We start from the raw sequence: 25,161 nt of genomic DNA on the forward strand, positions 1-25,161 counted from the left end.
GGCTTAGACAAAGATGTAACTTAATGTAATGATGACAAGGTCATGGGGACAATGCTTACTCTTGAGTTTGTCTAATAAGATTCATACCATCTTAACAGTCCAAGGATTTTAGTGCCTACTGTGTCATGTACAATAATAGCAATTAAAACAAAAATCCTGCTTTTTTAGTCACTAGATTTTTAAAATCTGGACATTTTTTGAGAAGCAGACATTTAGAAATATTTCATTATGACATCAGATTGAGAATCAAGTCTTAAAACTCTGTAGTCCATGTCTATGTGTATGTACATTTATTATATTAGCAAACCATTAAGAAAGATATTATTCAAAGGCTATACTGAGCCTTTTAATTCTTGCTTTAAATTATTACCAGGAACCAGCCTCTTCTAGGGATCAGTTCTCTCCCCTCCCCCACTTCTTGTTGCCCACCCCTCCTGCCTTGTCTTTAGTTTTTCTTTTCTTGATTCCTAGTATATGCAGATACAGACTGTGAGGACTGTCAAGTGGCATTCATACCACAGCACGTTATTGTGTTATGGTCTGTTAAGTTCTAATGAAGGAAAGAGAGCAAAAAGCAAAGTGTCTGAAATGAGGACTTGCAGGTTGGAAGGATCTTGTTATCCTGTAGTCAGACCCTCTGCCCTTGCACGTGTGTCTATGTAATCACAGTGCTCTTCCTGCACTGTGCTTCTGCGTCCGCAAGACTGAGTCATTTCTCAGTGACATCCACTGAGTCATTTTGAATCCAATTACTTGAGCCCTGATTTCCAATTTTTTTTTTTTAAATTCATATGGTCATGCTGTTTCAAAGGGGAGGATGGGGAGGAGGGAGGTGCTGACATATATCGAAGACATAATCTTGCCTGGCAACTCTGTGGTTTACCTTTTACCCATATTACTGTATTTAGTCTTAGATTCTGCTTGCCTTAATTTCCACACAGTCTAATAAACTGTGTAAAAGCCCTTAGTGTGGTGCCTGGCACATGGCAAGTGCTACATTAGTGTTGGTTGCTGTCTTGTCTTCATTCCTATCAAAAATCCTGTGTGAAACATTGTATTACACCTGCTGAAAAGATAAAGACATTAAACCTTGAATAAATTAAATAATCCAATCTAAGAGCTAGTGGGTATGAGGACTAGCATTTGAACCTAGGCTTGTCTGAATCCAGAGCTAATGTTCTTTCTGAAGAAGGGAAAGTTGCAGTCAGGAGACTCAGAGGATCTTTAATACAGAACATCATTGATTTCATTTCACATTGTGAAAAGGTAACCAAGGCTATTGAGCAAGATCTGAATTAGGTACTTGGTTCTTCTCTAAATATCATTCCCAGGTAGTTAAGAGGTACTATTATTACCTGCCTTGTTGTAGAAGTAATCGAGATGTCTGTCCTTTTCTTTAGAATGAAGTTAATAGCAACAGAAGCTCTTCCTAAGAAACATGCTGTCCCAGGAATAAGTTAATGATCTTTGCCCCATTGCACAGTGTTCTGTGGATGCCCCATGCTGTGGTCTATGCTCTGTTTTATAAACTGTATCATTACTGAGCCAGGAGATGCCAATGAAATTTTTTTAATGATCACAAATTAAAAAAAAAATACGACTTTTTCTTTGCAGAGATCTATTTTCAATCTTAAAATATTTCAAGTAAACTTCCCATGGCAGAAAAAAAAGTGCCTACTCTCATAGCTATAACAATTAGAACCCTAGCTTTCTTTCCTCAGGTTTTCTTTGGGGAGATGTTAGTACAATCATATAATTGTTGCTGTACAAATTTCCAAAAATTTTAAAGCAGTAGAATCTATTTTTTCTTCCTCAAATATATTTTCACATATAATCTCAATATATAAAAAAGGTAGCTGAGTTGTTTGGGGTAGCTGGGAGTGGAGGGTGCAGTGCTTTTCCCAGTTAGTTTCCTCGTTGTCCCTGCCATTGCCCCTGAATCTCCCCCAAAAGGATCCTGCAGTTCTAGGGAACATACTTTGAAAGCCACTGACCTTTGGAAAGGAATAAAACTAGCTAAGGGAGGATTTATATCTTTTCCAACTACTATTTATTTTGAGTTTTCCAAATTACTCTCTTTTTTTCTCTCATTGGCAAACCAGATAGTCTTTGCCTTAGGGGTGTTATAAGATTCACTTGAAGCATGTTGAGCAGAGTCCTAGGCTTGCTGGTATACACATGTTAAATGGTGTTTGGTCTTTAAAATCCCAGCCTAAGGTGCTCAAAACTGTGCTCAGTCTGTGTGTTTCTCTGACTTTTTAAAAACATTTAATTTAATCTATCTGTTAAATTTTAAAAAGTGTCAGACCTGTCCAGCAGCAGATGTAAAGTCTAGCTTTATTCAGATAAATATTACAACAGTGACAAGATAGTTGGTTGGCAATTAAAGGACTTCCTGTGATTGAAAGCCAAACATGATTTTTTTTTTTAAATTTAGGTACGATTTTTTATTTTTTTAATTGAGATTTAATGGACATGTATTAGTTTTATGTTGTATAAGAACTCAGCATATGTGGGTATTGCAAAATGGTAATGACAGTAAGCATAGTTAATATCCATCACCACACATAAACATAATTATTTTCTTGTGATGAGAACTGTTAGGACTCTTTTTTTTTTTTTTAAATTTCTTTTCAGCATAACAGTATTCATTGTTTTTGCACCACACTCAGTGCTCCATGCAATCCATGCCCTCTCTAATACCCACTACCTGGTTCCCCCAACCTCCCACCCCCCGCCCCTTCAAAACCCTCAGATTGTTTTTCAGAGTCCATAGTCTCTCATGGTTCACCTCCCCTTCCAATTTCCCTCAACTCCCTTTTCCTCTCCATCTCCCCTTGTCCTCCATGCTATTTGTTATGCTCCACAAATAAGTGAAACCATATGATTTTTTTTAAAGATTATTTATTTATTAGGGACAGAGAGAATGCACACACACTTTGCATCCATGAAAAGGGATGGTGGAGGGAACAGAGGGAAAGAACTGGGATGCAGACCCACTAAACTGGAAACCCAATGCAGAGCTCAACTCCAGGATCCCAGACCATGACCTGAGCTGAAACCAAGAGTTGGATGCTTAACCGACTGAGTCATACAGGTGTCCCACGCCAAATGTGATTTAGGAACAGTAGTATGCTTTCCACAGAAACAGGAGGCCAGCTAGACACAGCATAGATTTGGGGGTCAGAACTGGGTTCGATTTCATCTCTGTCACTTACTAGCTTTGTGGCCTTACTTAGTGTCTCTGAACCTGGATTTTTTTTCTCATAATGCCCTTTTCCTAAGGTATTTTGAGGAAGAAAAGGGAAAACAGACCCCAAAATTCTGAATACATAGTCAGCTCTCCGTACATTATATTGCCCTTGTTTTTGTCTTCCTTTCCACTGCTTCATATTCAATCTCTGAGTCTGGGAAAGAAACAGATACTTTATTTATTTGGGGGGGGGTCTCTTTTTTTTTTAATTTCTTTTCAGCATAACATTATTCATTGTTTATGCACCACACCCAGTGCTCCATGCAATACATGCCCTCCATAATACCCACCACCTGGCTCCCCAACCTCCCACCCCCCACCCCATCAAAACCCTCAGGCTGTTTTTCAGAGTCCACAGTCTCTCATGGTTCATCTCCCCTTCCAATTTCCCTCAACTCCCTTCTCCTCTCCATCTCCCCATCTCCCCATGTCCTCTGTTATTTCTTATGCTCCACAAATAAGTGAAACCATATGATAATTGACTCTCTCTGCTTGAATTATTTCACTCAGCATAATCTCTTCCAGTCCCATCCATGTTGACACAAAAGTTGGGTATTCCTCCTTTCTGATGGAGGCATAATACTCCATAGTGTATATGGACCACATCTTCCTTATCCATCCGTCCGTTAAAGGGCATCTTGGTTCTTTCCACAGTTTGGCAACCGTGACCATTGCTGCTATAAACATTGGGGTACAGATGGCCCTTCTTTTCACTACATCTGTATCTTTGGGGTAAATACCCAGTAGTGCAATTGCAGGGTCATAGGGAAGCTCTATTTTTAATTTCTTGAGGAATCTCCACACTGTTCTCCAAAGTGGCTGCACCAACTTGCATTCCCACCAACAGTGTAAGAGGGTTCCCCTTTTTCCACATCCTCTCCAACACACGTTGCTTCCTGTCTTAATAATTTTGGCCATTCTAACTGGTGTAAGGTGGTATCTCAATGTGGTTTTAATTTGAATCTCCCTGATGGCTAGTGATGATGAACATTTTTTCATGTGTCTGATAGCCATTTGTATGTCTTCATTGGAGAAGTTGTCTCTTCATATCTTCTGCCCATTTTTTGACATGATTATCTGTTTTGTGTGTGTTGAGTGTGAGAAGTTCTTTATAGATCCTGGATATCAACCTTTTGTCTGTACTGTCATTTGCAAATATCTTCTCCCATTCCGTGGGTTGCCTCTTTGTTTTGTTGACTGTTTCCTTTGCTGTGCAGAAGCTTTTGATCTTGATGAAGTCCCAAAAGTTCATTTTCACTTTTGTTTCCTTTGCCTTTGGAGACATGTCTTGACAGCTATATGTAGAAGAATGAAACTTGACCATTCTCTTATACCATACACAAAGATAAACTCAAAATGGATAAAAGACCTCAATGTGAGACAGGAATCCATCCGAATCCTAGAGGAAAACATAGGCAGTAACCTCTTTGATATCAGCCACAGCAAGTCCTTTCAAGAAACAGATACTTTAAAGCAATATCTAAGATAACTAGAATAAGAAAACAAATTGGTGGGTATTAAGGAGGGCACATATTGCATGGAGCACTGGGTGTGGTGCATAAACAATGAATTTTGGAACACTGAAAAAAATAAAATTGAAGTTAAAAAAAGAAAATTACAACATATAAAAATATTCTGAGTGAAATAAGTAAGCAGAGAGAGTCAGTTATCATATGGTTTCACTTACTTGTGGAGCATAAGGAATAACACTGAGGACATGGGGAGATGGAGAGAAATGAGCTGGGGGAAATTGGAGGGAGAGACAAGCCATGAGAGACTGTGGACTTTGAAAAACAAACAGGGTTTTGGACAGGAGGGGGATGTTGGTGGGATGAGCCTGGTGGTGGGTATTAAGGAGGGCACATATTGCATGGAGCACTGGCTGTGGTGCATAAACAATGAATTTTGGAACACTGAAAAAAAATAAAATTAAATTAAAAAAATATTGACTAGAAAAATCTTTTGGGCACCAAGATTTATTATAGTTCTAAATCAAAATGAGCTGGAACCCTCAATATATGATTTCTATAAAATTTGATCTTTAGTATAGCATTATGAATGCATAGTAAAAAAAAAAAATTGAGACTCTTACAACTAGTTTTTATTTACTTAAAAATGGGCACCGAGTGCCTCCTATTTGCTAATCAGTTTTAGAGAACTGCCTTGGGACTTCACCTGGAAGAGACCCTAGGGCTAGATGCAAAGAGAACTTATTACAAAACAGACAGCTAAGTGTTCAAATTAAGATGTAAACAAGTTTTTTGTTTTGTTTTGTTTGCATTCTAAATCATTCCTGAAGTTGTCCTTTTTTTGTGTGTTTTCTAATGATGCTTTAAGGTCAATATGCAATATTTTCAAAGTTCTGAATATCAGATGTAATAATTTGGAACTCGGGACAAAAATAGTAAAATGAGCTGGCACTCTGGAGGACAAATATAGATAACCTGCATTACACTACACAGTCTTATGTTGTCTTCAGTGACCTATAATTTCACTTGATTTTCTCTGCATCAGAAAATTCTGAGATTAAAGTACTCCTGTGCTGTTAATGCCACCATGGGATTTTTCTGCTGCATTTGAGGAATAGGAGAGTTAAAAGAGCAGTGAGTCGAGTGCTTTGATTTTTTGGTATTTATTTCTTACTCTCTAAAAGATACAAGACACCCTTAGTGTTTGTTTTCCCTGCCTTTGTAGTCCTGCTTCGATTTTATCCACTCATGTCTTGTTCATGTTCGTGCCTCTAGCACCTAACATGAATGTTGGCTCAGTGAACAAGTGGCAGAAGATAATTAATTTATTTGCTTACTTATTTGAGCCCTTGAAATACATTTGTGGCCTTTTCCCCCTGGAGGTGAATAATGGCTAAAAATCCAAGTGATTTTCACTGAATTACAGTGAATTACACTGAATTACAAATATTTAGTGAGTAGATTCAGTGCTGTCAGGGTAAACTTCCTTCCCATAAAGAATGTCAGAATTGCCCTGTCTTCTGACTCTCTGACTTCTCTGCTCCGTCTCTATTCTGAGATAACATAGCAAGTCAGCCTACAGAAATCTCTTCTTACCTATTTTGAGTTTGATGATTTACTCAGACTCTAGCAGGTTTTTGGTCTCCCAAAATTGCCTCCCAGGCAATCTGAGGTTCTTGACTCTTGTGTAGCTATTATATGTGAGTCTTTGCTACTTTGTTCCCTGGTCTTCTTAGGCTGAATACCTGCTTTTTGTGAAGGACAATCATTTGAGGCTCTCTCTTGCTTTCCACATGTGTGGTATCTATCTTTTGTGACTCAGCTTCCCAGTTCTGTTTACACAGCCCTTCCTGAGTTTATACAGAGCAGGTCTGTTACTTAGGCTGCATGAAAGGTGAGGGGATCCATTAAAAGTAACACTGCTTGAATGTAGAGTATCTTTGTGACATCCTTGCCATGGATAAAAAGGCCCCACTGTCACCTTGGCTGGATGGTGAGCTCTGTGAGGACAGGGGCCATGGTTGTCATGTCTAGTACTTGACCTAACCCAGCACAGTGCCCAGCCAAGATAGGTAGCTAAGTACTTGCTGAATAACTAAAGTAACTTGCTGAATAAACAGATTTTTAAAAATTGATTAACTCTGGAAGTTGGAGGTTGTTTTTCTCCTTAAAGAAATGATATAAGTTTGCTTCAAAGGATATTATACTTTGTTTCTAAAACTTAGCTCGTATAGCTGATCTGTCAGTAAGAATGGTGGAGTATTGATAAAGGACAGGTGTTTCTTCTGTCTGTATAGCTGTCTACTTGTTCTACAGTCTTCTCACTGACCATGTGTTCAGCTGAAAATTTTGACAGATCAGCATTTTTAATCCCTGTTAAGATTCTTGGGAGGCTGGCAGGTGATAATGATGTCTTAATATCACTTAATTTTCTAAAAATTCTCTAAAATTCAGATTGTATGACATACTGGTTTCCCTTGAGCACTCAGGTAGCATTAGCCACATCACAACTTCTTCAGCAATAATGATGGGTAGAAGTAGGGAAAACAGACTTCTCTTCCTTTTTCCAAGTGAGCTGGTCCCTCTAGAATCAAAGAGTTCCACCTTTAATAGAGCATAATTTTTCAACCTCGACACTATTGATATTTTGGACTAGATATCTCTTGTAGGGGGCTTTTCTGACATTGTAGCATGGTTAGCAGTACCCCTGGCTTTCACCTGCTGGATGTTAGCACTACCCCCTCTTCTTAGCCATAATGATAAAAACTGTCTCCAGACAATTCCATATATCTTCAGGGTGACAACAGAGCCCCAATTGGGAGCCCCAGAATATAGAGGGCTTTATAGAACTGGTTGTACCAACACCAGAAGGTGATACCAGCAGAAGATCTTGTAGTTTTCTACATTAGCAAAAGCAAAGGGGCAATTCTCATGGACAGATGAATGCAAGAGTTTGTCCCCAAGGAGAGCCAGTCACTTGGACATGAATCTCATTGTCCTCTTTAGCTTCTTTATTTCACACCTTACCCCAGTCTACCCTTCATAACAACCATTCCAACTTGTAAATGCCTGACCTGTCTTGTGCTGCTGAGACCCAAGTGCTGACGTAAGGTCCCAGAGTCTGAAATTGATAAGCCAACATTCCTTGAAGCTCTGCTGTGGGTCAGACTAACATTTATATGATCTCACTGAATCCTCTTTTCAGCTATCCTGAGAGAGAAGTTTCCCATACGTGCCTCACTAGTGAGGAAATGGGAGCACAAGTTCACACAGCTGAGGGGTGGAATTTAGAATCGTAAGCAGATCTACTTCGTTGAAATTTTTTTATGCTGTTGTTCAAATCTAATCAATAGCTACTTGAAATTTAATCACTATGCACTTAAAATTTAATCAGCATCTACTTGAAACTGTGGAACTCCTGGCTTGTGAATAAGAATTGTTTTAGGAAAAATATATATACAATGTCCTAGAACCATAGGATATTGGAGAAAGGGGGGTTCTCATACATCATTAGATGTGTCCACCTTGAGATCATTGTTCTGTCATTAAATATGTGTTGAGGGCTGTGCCAGGACCTCTGTACACCAGTTAAGACAGACAAGGTCCCTTATGGAACTTATATTCTAACAGAGTAAATATCCATCACACAGTAAACAAATGAATAAACAATATAATTACAGTTTGTGATAAGTGCTGTGAAGAAATGAGCAGTGAGAGGAGATGGAGAGTAAGTGGAGGCGAGGGACTTTCCCTGTGTAGGCCTGTCAGAGAAGTTGTCTTTCCTCTTGACATCTCCCACAACACTGGACATACTGTGCTCCTTCAAAACTGTACCTTTCCTTGAGTTCCTGGCCCATCAGAGGTGCTCCTAAATCCTAGTTGTAGGAAAAGACCATGATTTTTTTCCTTTGGATCTGCAGAGTCTAAAAACCTGTAACAAGTGTATTGGTTTAGTTTTGCTGCTGCCACAAATTGTCACAAATTTAGTGACTTAACACAAATTTATTTTATCACTGTTCTGAAGGTCAGAAATCATCAAGGTGCCAGCAAGACTGTGTTACTTCTCAGATATAGGGGAGAATCTGCTTTCTTGCTTTTCCCCACTTTCTAGGGCACCTGCATTCCTTGACTCATGGCTCTATCCTCCATTTCCAAAGCTGACATCATAGCATTTTCCAATCTGTCTCTCTGATTCTGACCCTCTTGCCTCACTTATAATTACACTGGGCCCACTCATGTAATCCAAGCTAATTTCCCATTTTAAGATCCTAGAATTAAGCACATCTAGAGTTCATTTTACCATAGAAGGTGACATATTCATGTGTTCCAGGATCTAGATCACCTTTGGGGGGCATGATTCAGCCTACCACAGTAAGCAGTAAGTGTTAATTTTATTGCCATGCCGATTTTATTTTACAGAGGAAAAACTTAGATGTTAAATGAATTGCTTTAGAACCTGGTCACACCAACTAAGTAGATGATCTCTATTCCCACTGTATCCAAACTATGTTCTTTTCTTTATAGCACTTGATGCAATTTATAATTCTTTGACTATTTGTTTTGTTTACTAGTTACCACAAGGGCAGGAAGACATGTCACTTTTGTTTATCAGGGTATGGCTATCACTCAACTCTGTGCACAAGATAATGTGTACCTTTCTAAAAATTTTTTGAATGAAAGGATGAATATTCTTGTATGTGATAGATAAATAGTACCATATTGCCTACAAATTATTCTGCACAGAGGATTGTGGTAGGTTAAAAATCCTTAGGAATTCTAAAGCATCAAAAGAAAAGGTGAACTCCAATGTTGGTCTGTCATTCGAGTTGCTAAGGAAAGGTCCTGTACCTGGCACTATATGTCTTCAGCCACTAGTGCTGAACTTTCATATCTGGTCCACTTCAAGGTATTATGTATTTGAATGGTAAAGTCTTTATTTGGAAGTCTGATATATAGTTCTTTATGTATTGGCATCAACAATCTCTTGGGAAAGCCCTTGAATGGATACCTTCATGATTTCAATTCATGATTAGAGAAAGAGAAAATGCAGAAAACCTAACTACATGCTTTATTACTGTATAAGGTTTTCTTTATTAGACTTTAGGAAGGAACAAAGGAATAAAATTATAGATATTACTGAACTTTGGCAGTTGGCACATAATATGGGTTCACTTAGCAAGTTGTAAGGCACTTTCATGAAAAATAAAATGAGATAAAGTAAAAGAGGTTAGGTCCAACACAGAATGAGTTCTTGGAAGTAATAAGTGACAGTACTTGATGCTAAATAAGTAGGTGAAGGAAAACTAAACAAACATAACACCTCCTCTTGTCATGGAAAGAAAGTTATATTTATATGTGGAGGTACTTCACTTTGCTTCACACTTTCCTTGCCTTATCAAGACACTGTTTGATCAACATGTTTTTACATCTGACATCATTTTCTCTTACAAAATAATAGACCTATCATTAAGGTGTTATTGAAACAATGAAAAAATATGAAGCCAAAGGGAAGTGTCTTCTATTTTGGTATTGATTTTAAGATCCCAAGTTCCTAACCCCACTTCTAATGAATTTATTTTGGTTTTAGTGGCCAAGGATGTCAATATTCTTTTTGATGAATTAGAAGCTGTCAACAGTCCTTGCAAAGATGACGATTCTCTGCTTCACCCTGGAAACCTGACCAGTACTTCAGATGATGCTAGTAGATTGGAAGCAGGGGGAGAGGTAAGTGTATGATTTCTTAAAAATACAATATTTCATCCAGGTAGAAACCTGTGAAGCATATTCCAGTGGATTGTGTAAAGTCATCATCTTGTTGAACTGTGGGTTTCCAGAAAACAAGGGACAAGTCTTATAGTCTTTTGATTTCCTCCATAGGTATAGCATATTTCAGGGATCCTGAATCTACCTAAGCTTAAAACAGACTTTCACTAAGTAATATACTTCCCTTCTTATACCTAGAGACATTTCATTTATATAAAGGGAGACACTTAAAATCACCTGTCATTTTGTGATAATCTACATTCTGAGCGTCACTATTAGAAAGAAAGCTTTACAAGCATGGACTTCCTTGTATAAATCTCCCAGCACATAGAACAACGACACAAAATGGACCAGCTCTCAGTAGATTTTGTTGTCCAAAGCCGCCCCCAGTTTCTGTTTGCCTCTATAATCTGGAAACATTGCAATTGTAAATAGATCCATCTGTTCATATGTCATTTTGGAAGAAAAGTCTTTTGTTAGGGGCATTCACTATTGCTTAGATTTTGTCTCAGTGGAGTTTAATACCTTCTTTGTATATGCATTAGGTATAGGTAATTGGAACACAAAATCAGTCATTTATGCATATTCCTACTGTTATTATTTCAGAGGCAGTTAACCATTGACAGGATAACACCTTTGAACAGGAAAAATTGTTTACTTCTAACAAGATTCCCAAACCTCTTTCTACCAACACCACATGCTACTATTCATGTATTAAAAAAAAAACAAAAACAAAAACAAAAAACCTCATTCCTTTTCATTTCTTCACCTAGTTACCTTGAGTGCCATGGTGTGACATAAAGGAGGATTCTCAAAAGGGACCTCGAAGAGCACCTAGTCTTATCTCCTTAACTTACAGAAATGGAAATAGTCTCAAGAGAGTTAAGGCTTTGGTAAACCTTCTCCTGATGCTGCGGCTGAAACCTTATTTTTGCAGACAGATACTGATGTGCTAAGTCTACAGAGTAGTTCCCTTGTCTGGTAAATAATTGTTAAGAAAGTGTTTATTTGGGTAGACCTCTGAGTACCTCTTAAAGCAAAAGTCAAAAAAAAAAAAAAATCAGTGAGGACTGGTCATCCCTTGAGAATGTCTGCACCAAGACATGGGATGTGACATTTTCATTCCTCCGGCTGACACTTTCCCTTTTGGATGAGACAGCAGGCATGGCACTTGTGCAAGAATGTACATTCTAGCAATGACCTTGGAGGCCTGGCATGTTTCCCTCCCATATACCACTATTTGAAAACTGATGTAAACTGGGCCTAAAGAAAAGACAGCCAACCCCCATCCCCCCATTTCCACTTGCTAGGTTCAATAGACATGTTTTTGAAATCTATCAGCCTGAGAAACTGGGCTAAAGGCTAACTGGCCTGTACTTGATGTCTCTTTCAGTGTTGCACATGATTATAACAAGCCTATGGAGCCTGGAAGAAAATTATACCTACTGTTTTGTTCTTTAATTTTTATATGTGTGATGACTACTAAATAATATTTATAACTTACATGTAAGTTTTGAAAAAATTGAATTACCATCCAACTGATGAACTAAGTATTTTTCAAATTATGATGACAACCTAGTTTTGGGTTACTAACTCCCAATTATTTTTAGTGGAATGGAAAATTAATATTAGCATGTATGCAAGTAGAAAGGATAAGTATTATCTTGTGAACTTTTGTCTCAGATACTTGGTATGTTTATATATGCACACAGATATCACAGAGTAAAACTTTTTTTTATTATTATTGTGAGCAAAATTATTATTATTGTGAGCAAAATTTTTGAGGAATGTTGAACTAGAATAAATCTAAGACCACCAAAGCAACTTTAATCCCATCCCTCTACCATATTCCTCAGTCACTGCTTTTTTTATTCTCTTGCCCTAAAAATAGCTTTACCATGCACATATATAGCCTTAACAACTTCTTTCTAGATTCATTTTATTTTGTGCTTTATTAAAAATCATGTAACATGAAGTCTTCTGTGACTTGTTTTTTTTTCCTGTCAATATTATTTAAATTTATTGTTTTAATATTGTTTTAATATTGCTATTAGATGTAACTGTAGGTCATTCATTCTTTTTTAATTTAATTTTTTTCAGTGTTCCAAAATTCATTGTTTATGCACCACCCCCAGTGCTCCATGCAATACGTGCCCTCCATAATACCGCCCACAGGCTCACCCAACCCCCTACCCCATCCCCTCCAAAACCTTCAGTTTGTTTCTCAGAGTCCACAGTCTCTCATGATTTGTCACACGCTACAATTCCCCACCCCTGCCACTCACTTCTCCTCTCCATCTCCCAATGTCTTCATTTTTATTGTTGCATAATATTCCACCATATGACTGTCCTATAATATTTTTTACCTCTTTGCCTGTCCATAGACATTTAAGTTGATTCACATTTTTTATTTTCTACTCTTATGAACAATATTGCTATAGATAGTCATATACATGTCTCCTAGTTGCTTTTTTCTTTGTAAAGATTTTATTTATTTATTTGACAGGCAGAGATCACAAGTAGGCAGAGAGGAGGGCAGAGAGAGAGAGGAGGAAGCAGGCTCCTGCTGAGCAGAGAGCCCCATGCGGGGCTTGATTCCAGGACCCTGGGATCATGACCCGAGCCAAAGGCAGAGGTTTTAACCCACTGAGCCACCCGGGCACCCCTCCTAGTTGCTTTAATAAGGATTTTTCTTGTTACGGCTTGTATGTTATGTATATGTTCAATTTTACAAGATAATGCCAGTGTGTTTTCCAGAGTAAGTATATCAGTTTTCACTCTCACTTTTAGAATATGATCATTTTCAGTTGTTCCACATCCTTGCCAACATTTGGTATTATTGTTAGGTGTCTTAAGTTTTATCTACTTCACTCAGTTCTTTTTCCAATTTTTATTTTCTCTTCCCTGCTGTTTACATTTTTCATTAATAAAAATGTGATCTTGGTAAAACAGTGAAAAATTCGTTTTCTTATAATTCTTTAATATTACTTCAGGCCCATTTTTATGAGTGTCTTAATGATTTCTTCCTTTCTGTGTGCAGACAGTGCCAGAAAAAAACAAATCAAATGGACTTTACTTCAGAGATGGAAAGTGTCGAATCGACTATATTCTTGTGTACAGAAAATCCAACCCACAGACCGAAAAGAGAGAAGTATTTGAAAGAAATATTAGAGCAGAAGGATTACAAATGGAGAAAGAGGTAAATAGTTTGCTTGGATGAGAAGAAACACAAATGTATCTATTCATATTGAGAGGCAATTTATATTATGTTTGTTATGTTAACTGAACATTTCATTTGGTTGGAGTTCGCCAGTCTGCAGTGTTTGGGGATGTTCCAATAATTAGTTTTTTGAAGCACAGTTTGCCTTTGAGAGCATTTTAATGCCAAAAGATTCCATGAAAATCAAAATACTCTATTTTGATTAAATGAATTGTTTCGAAGTATTATGATTTACTTGAGTTCCTATGCCCATTTTCTCTGTCTATGGGAAGGGAGGGTTCTATTACATGGATTTAAGAAAACTTTGGATAAAGCACAATCATCCTACTCTGGAGCCTCTTTTGACATTTCAGGAAACATAATGAGCTTGGGCATCATGTACCAGGAGAGACTGTCTCGCTGAATTGGCCAAAAACAGCTGGACTTTAGAAAATGATTCCATTTTAAGAGACATTCAGGTGTCTACCAAGTTCCATAACTCAAGATTTAACCTTACCAGTGCTTTGGTAAAACACTCCTCTCTTTCCTTCTCTGTATTGGTATTTTTAAGAGAAAAATTACTAAGGAAGGTACCAGAGGTCCAGCCACACCTCTGACCCACAATGAGATTATTGTGTACCCCAAAATACTATGCACATTTATAGAACTTGGCCCTGTTAGCTAGATTACATAACTCTTCTTAGATTTTCCTTAAACATGTTGCAAAGCTTCTGGAGCTTTTCATAGTCAATGAGAAGAACATATTGGCAGTTAAAAATGTTTGCTTCTGATTCTGCTCCTCGAGGCTGAGGGGATACATTTTGAAATCAGACATCTGCGTTCTTCTTTGTATGGTACACATGGGTTGCGTGCTGGTCTTAGGGAACTTTAGGTATGTGGGATTTTTCCAGATCTGTTTGACCTTAACTCTTGAGAATTTATGAAACAGAGCAGTATTTTTCTGAACATCTTCAAAAAGAGAACTAGAAAAGTGGCAAGGTTGCCAGGGTGGCTCCATTGGTTGAGCATCTGACTCTTGCTTTGAGCTCAAGTTGTGATCTCAGGGTCCTGAGATTGAGCCCCACGTCTGGCTCCTCACTTGCTGCAGAGTCTGTTTCTCTCCCTTTATCTGTCTTTCCCTCTGCCCCTCATCCTGAGAGCATGCCTTCTCTCATTCTTTCTTTTTTGCCTTCTCTCTCAAATAAATAAATCTTTAAAAAAAAAAATGGCAAGATGACAGTGGCCATAAGAAGTTCTCCTCAGGAAAGTGAATCTGGGTTTCTCCAAAGACTATCTCAGTTGGAGGCTTCCTTGGAGCAACACACGGAGTTAAATATGTTGTTTCTACTTTTTTTGGGCTTCAGGAAATCTTTGTTCTACCCATAGAACATATCTTTGATAAATCTTGTTCTTTAAGTGCTTATTGAGACAACTGTATACTCTTTTCTTAACATGGTAGTGCATTAATATTTTTATTTTTTATAAGATTTTATTTATTTATTTGACAGAAAGAGAGCACAAGCAGGCAGAGGAGCAGGCAGAGGGAGAAGGAGAAGCAGGGTTTCTGCATGGGGCTTGATCCCAGGACCCTGGGATCATGACCTGAGCTCAAAACAGATACTTAACTAACTGAGTCACCCAGGCACCCCTTTATTTTTATCCTTGGAAATCATTCCTTCATCTTTTACTCTTTTTCTTTATTCAGAATTTTTATATAAAGAAATGTGAATTGCCACCTGATCCTAAATAATGAAAGTCCTTCTTCTGATCCATGCTGACTCTGTCAGAGAGTCTTAATTCCCATTAAAACTAGGCAGCTTTGTTCAGTTACTGAGAGATTTCTATTTTAAGCTTCATAGCTATGTACTCCATTCCTGGGGTTTCTTCTGCCTAGATCAATTTAATGCCATTTTATGACTTATTAGTTAAAACTCAAAAAGCTCAATACTTTTCTGAATAATACCCAATACTATAGAGATTGAAAATCTTCTGTGTCTCCTAAAACATCTTCTCTGCTACAGTATTCATCTACTGGAATTAACGCAGGTAGCAGAGAATTGTTCTGCCTTTTGTTACCCAGTTGTGCTGACCATGGTGTGCTAGATGATTGCTGTATGATTTTGGTTGCATACAAGATCATTTTATTTGGTTGTCATTTTAAAAAATTTTAATAGCTAAGTATTTGTTTAATGTATACTAGAAAAAATAGCAATTAGAAAAATGGTCATATCACTATATGGAAAACTTCATAAAAACTTATCTAAGCATTTCTTCTTCCTTTTCCCTCCAAAACTACTTCTCCGGATGGCAGCTTTCCTTTATCTCCTTTCCTCCCACAGTCCTCTATCCACTACCAACAGCTAGGTTTTCCTCTTTCTGGAACCTTTGTTCTAAACAGCCTTTCCCACTGTCCGGCTCCAGTCTTTTGGATACATGACACAACTGGCTCTAATTCAGCTCTGAGTTCTGCTTTGTGTTCTCATGGCCACAGCAGGCTCAGCAAGAAGAGTCTTCACAGGTTCTTCTCTGCCTGAGAGGTAGCAGGAAATTATAGATAAATTAATTTTTCCCTGTCACAAATAATTAAATAAAATATCCCTTAGTTGAACAATAAACTTGCATCTACATTGTGTTATTAGATTTAGAAGCCATCAAAAGCACTCTTATTTAAATCAAGTGTTTTATAAACAGCTACAGCCAAGAGACAATAATACTCATAGCTATCTCAGCTTCCAGAAGTTACTTCACTCTTTTACCCAGAAAACAAGGAACTTAGCTCAAGATGGAAAAGAAAAAAGAAAACCTGGAAACCTACTATGAATCCATTTACATCTGAAATGATTAACACTACAGACATTTTATGATTAGTGGTTTTTCTTCATTAGCTGTGTGTCATGATGCCCAACAATTACAGAAAACATGTCTCATAGACTGAGAGGGTTTTCCCTTCAAATGAATAAAGACAGGCTCTGTAGTTGAACATTTTGACACTAAGAGAATCGTTATCTCTTTTAACACTGAATTTCAAGAAAGAACTTGGAGAATCTTTAATTCATGATAAAAGTGAAGACATAGTCAAATTTAATCTCCCCCTAAAAAACTTTGCCACTGTCTGATTAGTCAGCAGCTCAGTGCTTACTTTTGGCACCCTAGGTCTTTAATATTCTGTAACTCATTTTTCATATTTGACCAGAGAAAGCAGTCCACAGCAAAATTCCCAAATAAAGTATCCTTAAGTCCAAATCATCTGCTTTTTTAGTGTGTATTTAAGGAAATCCCCCCTTTAAAGGTAAACATATTTACTTACACACATTTTCCATTTCACATTTTTTTCATTTAAAATTTTATGTCCGTCATTGGCCTTTAGTACCTATTTTGAAATGATTATCATCAATAAGTTTATATTTTCCTTCATATAAATTATCAAATTGTGGATGATTTTTGAATTGCTTGGAATGTGTGAGTAGTAGTTATATTAATGAAGTGCTCTTTCTCTTTAGACTGATGCAGAACTTGGGGGGAAAACTTCTATCATTGGTCATTACAAAATAATTATAATTAGATAAATCATACCATTTTGATGATACTTAATTTGTTCAATAAACACATACACTCCCTCTTTGCCAGGCACTGCTTCAATTACTAGGAACTTAGCAGTAAATGAAACAGACAAAAAGCCTTTTTCTGTTGGAACTTAAGCACAAAATTAAAAAGTAAATATATATAAAATATCAATAAACATTATGCGGGAAAAAGTAAAGCAGAAAGTGTTGGACAGGATTTGTAGTTTTGTAAAAGTTGCTGAGGGTAGGCCTCTCTTTCATAAAAAGAGAATAGTAAGTTCAAATGCACTGAGGCAGAAGATTTCCTGGCATGTACATGGAACAGTAAGGAGGCCAATATGACTGCACTGAACAAGGTGCAGAATAGTAAGAAATTACTCCAGAGAGACAATGGAAGACATATGACATCAGGCCTTAGTGGTCTCTGGGAAAATTTAGCTGTTTTGAGTGACAAGAGCATCCTTGGACAGTTTTGAGCAGAGGCATGACAAGATTTGTTTTCCATTTTATTAGGGTCACTCTGGTTGCCTGGTGATTTTAGGCTATGGAAAGGAGAGTCATGGCAAGGGCAGAAGGAGGGAGATCAGTTAGGAGATTTGTTGCGAGGATCCTGGAAGGAAGGATGGTGGCTTGGTCAAGCACACAACAGAGATGTTGGGAAGAGTAGAAAGTAGACCTTATGGGAATTTCAGGTATGTTGGGTGAGTGATGTGAGAGAGAAGGGCCACAAGGCTGTTTATCTGTTACATGCCATTCATTTAAGGAATTGGAAGAAAGGAACTATCATTTATAGAGATGCAGAGAAGAGTGGATCCTCTTGTAGACAGATTAAGCTTGGTGTGTTCCAGTGGTGGAGATGTTGACTAGGACAGAAGAGCCTGGAATACGGAGAGCTCTGGGAGATACACACTGGGATGAGCTCACTGAAGGAATGACTATAAATGGAAGAGAGATTGTGGGACACACCTGTGTTGTAAATTTGGAGGATAGAAGAGTCAGCAGAAAGCCAGAAGGGAACTCAGAGGGTGTGGAGCCTAGAGGAGAGAGTTTCAGGGGGGAGCAATTGTGTCAAATGCTGCTGAGAGGACTAGTAAGATCAGGACCAAAGTCAGCAATTGAATTTAGCAACATGGAAGAGTTTGGTGAGCTGGGCAAGGGAAGTTTCTGTGGGGAGGTGGAAGCAAAAGCATGACCAAGGTATATTCAAGAGAGAATGGGAGGAGAAAACTTGGAGAGAGAAGTTATAAATAGCTCTTTCAGAAAAGAGAAATGGGGTGATAACTGGAGTAAGAAGTTGGGTCAAGAAAGAGTTCTTTCTATTTAAGATGGGAGAAATAACTGCATGTTTTCATGTTAATAAAAATCACTTACTTTCCAAAATTAACATTGTAGGAGAATGAAGGAAGAATTTACAGTGCAATGCCCTTGGAGCAATAAGAAAAGAATGACCACAAGTTCCACCCATTGCAGGGACCCACTTGCTTGCATCTGTGCCCGGAAATGCAATCTTCCCTCTCATGATAAGGGTATCTTGACCATGTTCCTTGCTAAGACGAACTCTTAGCTTTGGGTTCACAATCCCATCCACTCAGTCCTATTCAACAGCATTGCCCCTAAATGTCATTAATTATAGTAAGCTTTAAAAACACAAAAAAATGCAAAATAATACATTCTGTCAATTTTTTTTTCCAGTTTTCACTTATTTCTAGAAGGATCGAAAACCTAACTGCAATAATCACATACACAACACTTAAGGTTAGGCACCTTGGATATTTTCCTTTGAAATTATAACAAAAACAGTATTAAAATTTTAACTCTTACATTTATTAAGCACCTACTATTATCATCCCCATTTTATAGATGAGACAATTGAGGCAAGGCAATAATTTGCCTCAGGGGATGAGGCCAACAAGAAATAAAGCTAGGATTAAAACTTGAGCATACTTGCTCTTCATTTTTTATATATAGTGTTTATTTCTGGTATTTGAAGATGGATCTCAGAGTTGAGGAGATTAGGAGAAAGGCTGAGGGGACAGGTGGACTTCGGAAAAAGAACCAGGAAAGTTGGGATTCATAATGAAGTTGGGTGCTGTTTAGACTGTGCACTTTGGCTGCCATTAGCCATGGACTTGAATCTTGTTACAACCACTTACAAGCTGCATCATCCTGAGTGGCTAACCAAGCTTTTCTGGATCTCAGTTTCCATATTTTTAATACGGAGGATGATATTGCTTACTATGAATTTGTGATGATTAAATGAGACTGTATAGGCAAATATATAGTACATTATAAATCTTTGTTTTTTTTAAATATTATTTTACATTTTACTTTGCTTTGGTTTTACCTTCTATTCATGACAAGTAATATTGATTTTCCTATATGACTGTGTTGTAAAAGTTTTTTATAATTATTTAAAAAGTGAGTTCATTTAAGGAAATATAGGAAATTAAAATATTGTAAATAACATGTGCACATTCAGCAAAAATTGAGAAGTTGGCACAAGCATGATTCCATTTTGTTACTTGCCTAGTGGTTGTGGTGGAAGAACCTAAAGCCTCATGGTTTTCACACCTTTGTATAATTTCCTCCCCTTGAATGCAAGCAGGATTTGTGACTTGCTATTAACCAATAGACTATGGCAAATGTAGTAGAAATTCACTTCTGTGATTATGTTATGGTATTTATGACCCCATCTCAGTCAACTGACATTAGAAAGACTCTTGTTTGTTGGCTTTAACGAAGTAAGCTACCAGGTTGTAAGATAGTCTGTGAAGGAGGCCAGGTACAAAGAAAGATGGGATGGCCTCTAGGAGTCAAGAGTTGCTCCCAGTTGACAGCCAGCAAGAGACTAGGGACCTCAGTCCTACAACCATGAGAAGGTGAATTCTGCCAACAACTGGAGGAATTTGAAAGGAGATCTTTCCTTACTTGAGCCTCTAATGTGACTGTAGCCCTAACCATGAGTTGTATTGGAACCCGGTGAGACTCCAGAGCAGAGAAGCCAGCTATGCCGTGCCAGGGTTTTGACCTACAGAAACTCTGAGATCCCCAATGTATGTTGTAAGCCTGTAAATTCATGATGTGATCTGCTATACACTCATAGGTAGCCAATAGAGTGATTAAAAGTCTGGGTCTAGACATTCTCAGTGCTTGTTTTTATTTTCCAACATTAAAAGCTGTGTGCTCCTGGGGAAGTTAGGTCAACTACATAATGAAACTAATGACATACACTTCATGGTTATTATGATAGTTAAATGAGATAATTCATATCAAGTGCTTAGCTTTATACCTGTCATATTTTAAGCATTTAATAAATATTTATTATTATATCTTTATAGTTATAATAGCTGAATAAAGTATATTAATACTTTAAAAATAGTTTTTCAAGGCAAAGTTTAGGAAATTTTTCTTATAGTTTACAAGTCCCTTAAAATATATCCATTAGGAATAGTAACATCAACTGACCATTTGTTGCTAATGTATATACATTAATGAGCTTAATGGTTATCTGTAATGCTCTTGGAAAAACTCAATACATTAGGTAACAAGTTTAGCATTCTCAAGGTTCAGGTATTTATCTCCTTCCAGATGATTTAGTTTTGGATTCATCAGGGAATGAAGTTATAGATCAATCCAGAGCTTTAAAAAACAAACACCTAAACCTAAATATTTTTCGCCCATCCTAATCTTGCTTTACCCTCTTCAAGGGAAAATTTCACAAAGATTTCCCCATTTAAAACTAATTTCACCCAGAAGTTCTCACCTACAGAGGCTTCCTCCCCATACTACACTTTCTCTTTTTAATCCCTGTTTATGTTCTACAACCACATCCAGCTAGTTGCTGTAAATGTTCTCTCAGGATCCAGAGCTCTGAGATATGAGGAGAAGAGAAACAGGGACTCCTTCCTTCCTTCATAGTTAAAACTATGATGATGAGTGTCAGGACAAATTGAACTATCCAAATTCCTGTCCTCTAGTGTTTTCTGGCCTTGAAAGAGAAATTTACTTTACTTAATAATCTCTACTTCTTTATATGTCACACATAGGTATTACCAAGGGTCTCAGGTTGAGGTAAAGGGAAAAGAAATTTAAGGGCAATCGTAAGAGCAGAGAAAACAGATTTTCTCTGAACATCAAAGCCCTAGAGATTCTTTATAGTTCTGTGTTAGTCCCTTCAGGCTGCTGTAACAAACTACCACAGACTGGATGGTTTATAAACAGTAGAAATTTCTCACAGCTCTGGAGATTGGCAAGTCCAAGGTCAAGCAATCCACAGATTTGGTTTCCGCTGAGGACCCACTTCTTGGTTCATAGCCATTGCCTTCTCACTGTGTCTTCACATGGCAGGAGGGGCGATCTAGCGCTCTGGTGTCTCTTTTATTTATAAAGGCTCTAATCCCATTCATGAAGCCTCCACCTTTCTGACCGAATAACCTTCCAAATAATCCCATCTCTTAATATCATAACATTGGGGATTAGGATTTCAACATATTATGTTATTCAGACCATAACAGTGTCTATCAGGGGTTACCACTGGCTTTTTCATTAAGTTTTTTATTTTAATTCCACTATAGTTGACATACAGTATTATATTAGTTTCAAGTATACAATGTAGTGATTCAACAATTCCATACATCATTACTCAGTGCTCATCATAATAAGGGTGTTCTTAATCCCCTTCACCCATTTTACCCATCCCTCCACCCACCTCCCCTCTGATATGCTTTGTTTTAGAGTACCCTCAATTAAATTTATTATTTTTTCAATGATAATATTTTTTACTTGAAGCATACTTCAGAACACATTGTTCTAAAAGATATATATAAACATTCCATCCAAGAAAAATAGAGTACAGATTTTCTCCAAGTACACACAGAAGAATCCCCTGGTTAAATCACATAAAAAGAGGCATAACAAATACTACAAATTTAAGAAGACTGAAATCATACCCAGTATGGTTTTAAACCACAATTCTACAAAACAAAAGATCAACAATAAAGAAGGCTGGAAAATCTACACTGTAAATATTAAATATTTAATATGTAAATATTAAACAACATACTACTGCACAAGCCAGTGGTCAGATAAGAAATCAAATGCCAAATCAAACTATGTTTCAAAACAAAAGAAAAAAGAAATATAGTATTCCAAAACCTATGGGATACAGCAAAAGCAGATGTTAGAGTAAAATTTATGCTATATGCTTGTATTAAGAAAAAAAGTTCAAATAAACATAACACCACAAAGAAGTATAAAAAGAACCTTAGCTGAAATTTAGTAGAGGAGAAGTAACAGAGAAAAATCAGAAATAAAATAGAGACCAGAATAAGCAAATTATAACATTGAAAGTAATAGCCAGTGCCCCTCCAAAAAAAAAAAAAAAAAAAAAAGGCAGTGCTTTAACTACATTAACTGAGGAAAAAAGAGAAGTCTCAAAAACCAAAATGATAAATGGAAGAGGAAACAATACAATAGGCAACTACAGAAAATACATAGTGTCATAACAGATTACTATAAAAATTATATACTAACAAATCAGATGACTTACAAAAGAAAGGATAATTCTTAAAAATGCACAAGTTACCATGATTGAATCATGAATCTTGAATCTAAGAAATAAGAAATCTTTTTAGACCAATAACAAGAATGAAAGTTGAATTAGGAACCAAAAATCTCCCAGGACTGGAAAGCCTAAGACCACATGATTTCATTGGTAAATTCTACCAAACATTTAAAAATAATAATTTATGACAGTTTTTACCAAATCTTAAACACAATGGGATAGAGGGAACACATTCAAAATCATTCCATGAAGCTAGAACTACCCTAATACCAAAACAGGATAAAAAAAATACAAGAACAAGAAAGTCTATTTTGTCTGATAAGTGTAAGTATATCACTCTGACTTTCTTTTGACATCCACTTGTGTGATAAATGTTTCTCCACACCCTCACTTTCAAGCTGCAGTTGCCTCTAGGTCTAAAATGAGTTTTTTATAGGCAACATATACATGGGTCTTGATTTTTTTTTCCCCAATCCATTTTGACACCTGGTGTCTTTTGATGGGAGCATTTAGTCCATTTACATTCAAAATAACTATTGATAGGTATGTATTGATTGCCATTTTATTACTTGGTTTGTGGTTGTTTCTGGACATTTTTTTCTGATCCTTTCTTGTCTTTGACACTTTTGGTCTCTCCTTTGCACTCAAAGAGTTCCATTTAACATTTCTTGTAGAGGTGGTTTAGTGCTCACAAACTTCTGTAGGTTTTGTTTGTCTGGGAAACTCTCTCTCTCCTGCTATTCTGAATGATAGCTTTGCTGCATAGAGTATCCTTGGCTGCAGATATTTCCCACTCAGCACTTGGAACATATCATGCCATTCTCTTCTGGATTGCCAAGTTTCTGGTGGGAAATCTCCAGCTAAACTTACAAATTTTTCCTTTTAAGTTAAGGACTTCTTTGGTCTTGCTGCTTTTAAGATTTTTTTTCTTTATCACTATGTTTTTCAAATTTAATTACAGTATGTCTTGGTTTTGGCTTGCTTTTGTTGATTTTGTTAGGTGTTCTCTACCTCTGGATCTGGCTATCTCTTTCCTCCCCCAGGTTAGGGAAATTTTCTGCCATTATTTTTTGAAATAAATTTTCTGCCCCCTTTACTCTTTCTTCTTCTTCTGAGACTCCTGTAATATGAATGTTGTTATGTTTGATGGAGTCACTGATTTCCTTAGGTCTATCCTATTGTTACTTAATTCGTCTTTTTCTCTTGTTCAACTTCATTGTTATCCATTATTTTGTCTTCTAGGTCATTCACTAATCAGTTCCTTCACTTCTTCCATCCTGCTGTTCATTGCATTGAATGTGTTTCCAATCTTGCTTATTGTATTCTTCATCTCTAGATTGATTCTTTTTTAACTCTTTTATCTCTGTTGTAAGTGTTTCACTCATGTCTTCTTTTCTGAGGCCCAGTGAGTATGCTTATGACTGATATTTTAAATTCTCCATCAGTCATGTTACTTGTTTCACTTAGATCTCTGCCTGTAGCCTTATCTTGTTCGTTCTTTCCTCTTTTTTTTTTTTAATTTTATTTATTTGACAGAGAGGGACATAGAGAGAGGCAGGCAGAGGGAGAAGGAGCCTAATGTGGGGCTTGATCACGAACTGAGCCCAAGGCAGACACTTAACCAACTGAGCCACCCAGGTGACCTTCTTGTTGTTTCTTTTGAGATAAATTCCTCCATCTTGACATTTTGTCTAAGTCTCTGCCTTCTTCTCTGTGTTAGAAAAACCAATTGTGTTTCCTACTCCTAAAAGTAATGGCCTTATGAAAAAGAGATCATGGAGTACCCAGAACCTGGCACTTTAGGGAGTGTCTCTGGTGTGTGCTGTGTGTGCTCTGCTGTTGTGTTGTGTTGTGTTGTGTTATATCCTTTATGCCGATCATCTGCAGAGACTCTCCTTGCCGGCTGCAGGCAGTGTTTGGTTCCTGGCCTGATTGTGGTGAGTTTTAACTAGGTGTGCTCTTGTCTGCTTGTGAAATGAGGCCTGACACAGACTCCACCAGAACTGAGGCCCTGCAGAACTCTCTGGGCAGGAGACATGGTGTTAGCAGGTTTTGTGCTGGTCTTCTGGGGAAAGGGGTCCACCATGCTGGAACTGATGCGAGCTTGACTGAGAAGGACAGTTCCACAGCAGCATAGGGGTGAGTGGGGTGGGGTGTGTGTGTGTGTGTGTGTGTGTGTGTTTGTGTGTTGGGGAGGTTGATGTAAGCAAGTTAGGCAGCCAGTGTCTGGGCTGAGCTGCTTCCATCAGGTGACTGTTTATGCTCAGGGGTTGGAGACAGAAATGGCACCAGCCAGTTCCTTTGTTCCTGTCTCCTTCAATGCTGCCTCTAGAATAACAATCTCCCCACTG

The 25,161-nt window shown here is 37.5% G+C and overlaps 1 protein-coding gene across 1 annotated transcript in view; it reads left to right on the forward strand.

Annotated features, from left to right (window-relative positions):
• The window catches only part of ANO4 (anoctamin 4), a 462,190-nt gene that overhangs the window by 253,280 nt on the left and 183,749 nt on the right, over positions 1–25,161 (forward strand). Inside the window, exons 6-7 of the mRNA XM_047742883.1 lie at positions 10,310–10,446; positions 13,526–13,684. Of these exons, the coding sequence (XP_047598839.1) occupies positions 10,310–10,446; positions 13,526–13,684 (296 nt within the window). The remainder of the gene's footprint in view (positions 1–10,309; positions 10,447–13,525; positions 13,685–25,161) is intronic.

The sequence above is a fragment of the Lutra lutra genome, chromosome 8 (assembly GCF_902655055.1).
Source record: "Lutra lutra chromosome 8, mLutLut1.2, whole genome shotgun sequence".
NCBI classification, from domain to species: domain Eukaryota; kingdom Metazoa; phylum Chordata; class Mammalia; order Carnivora; family Mustelidae; genus Lutra; species Lutra lutra.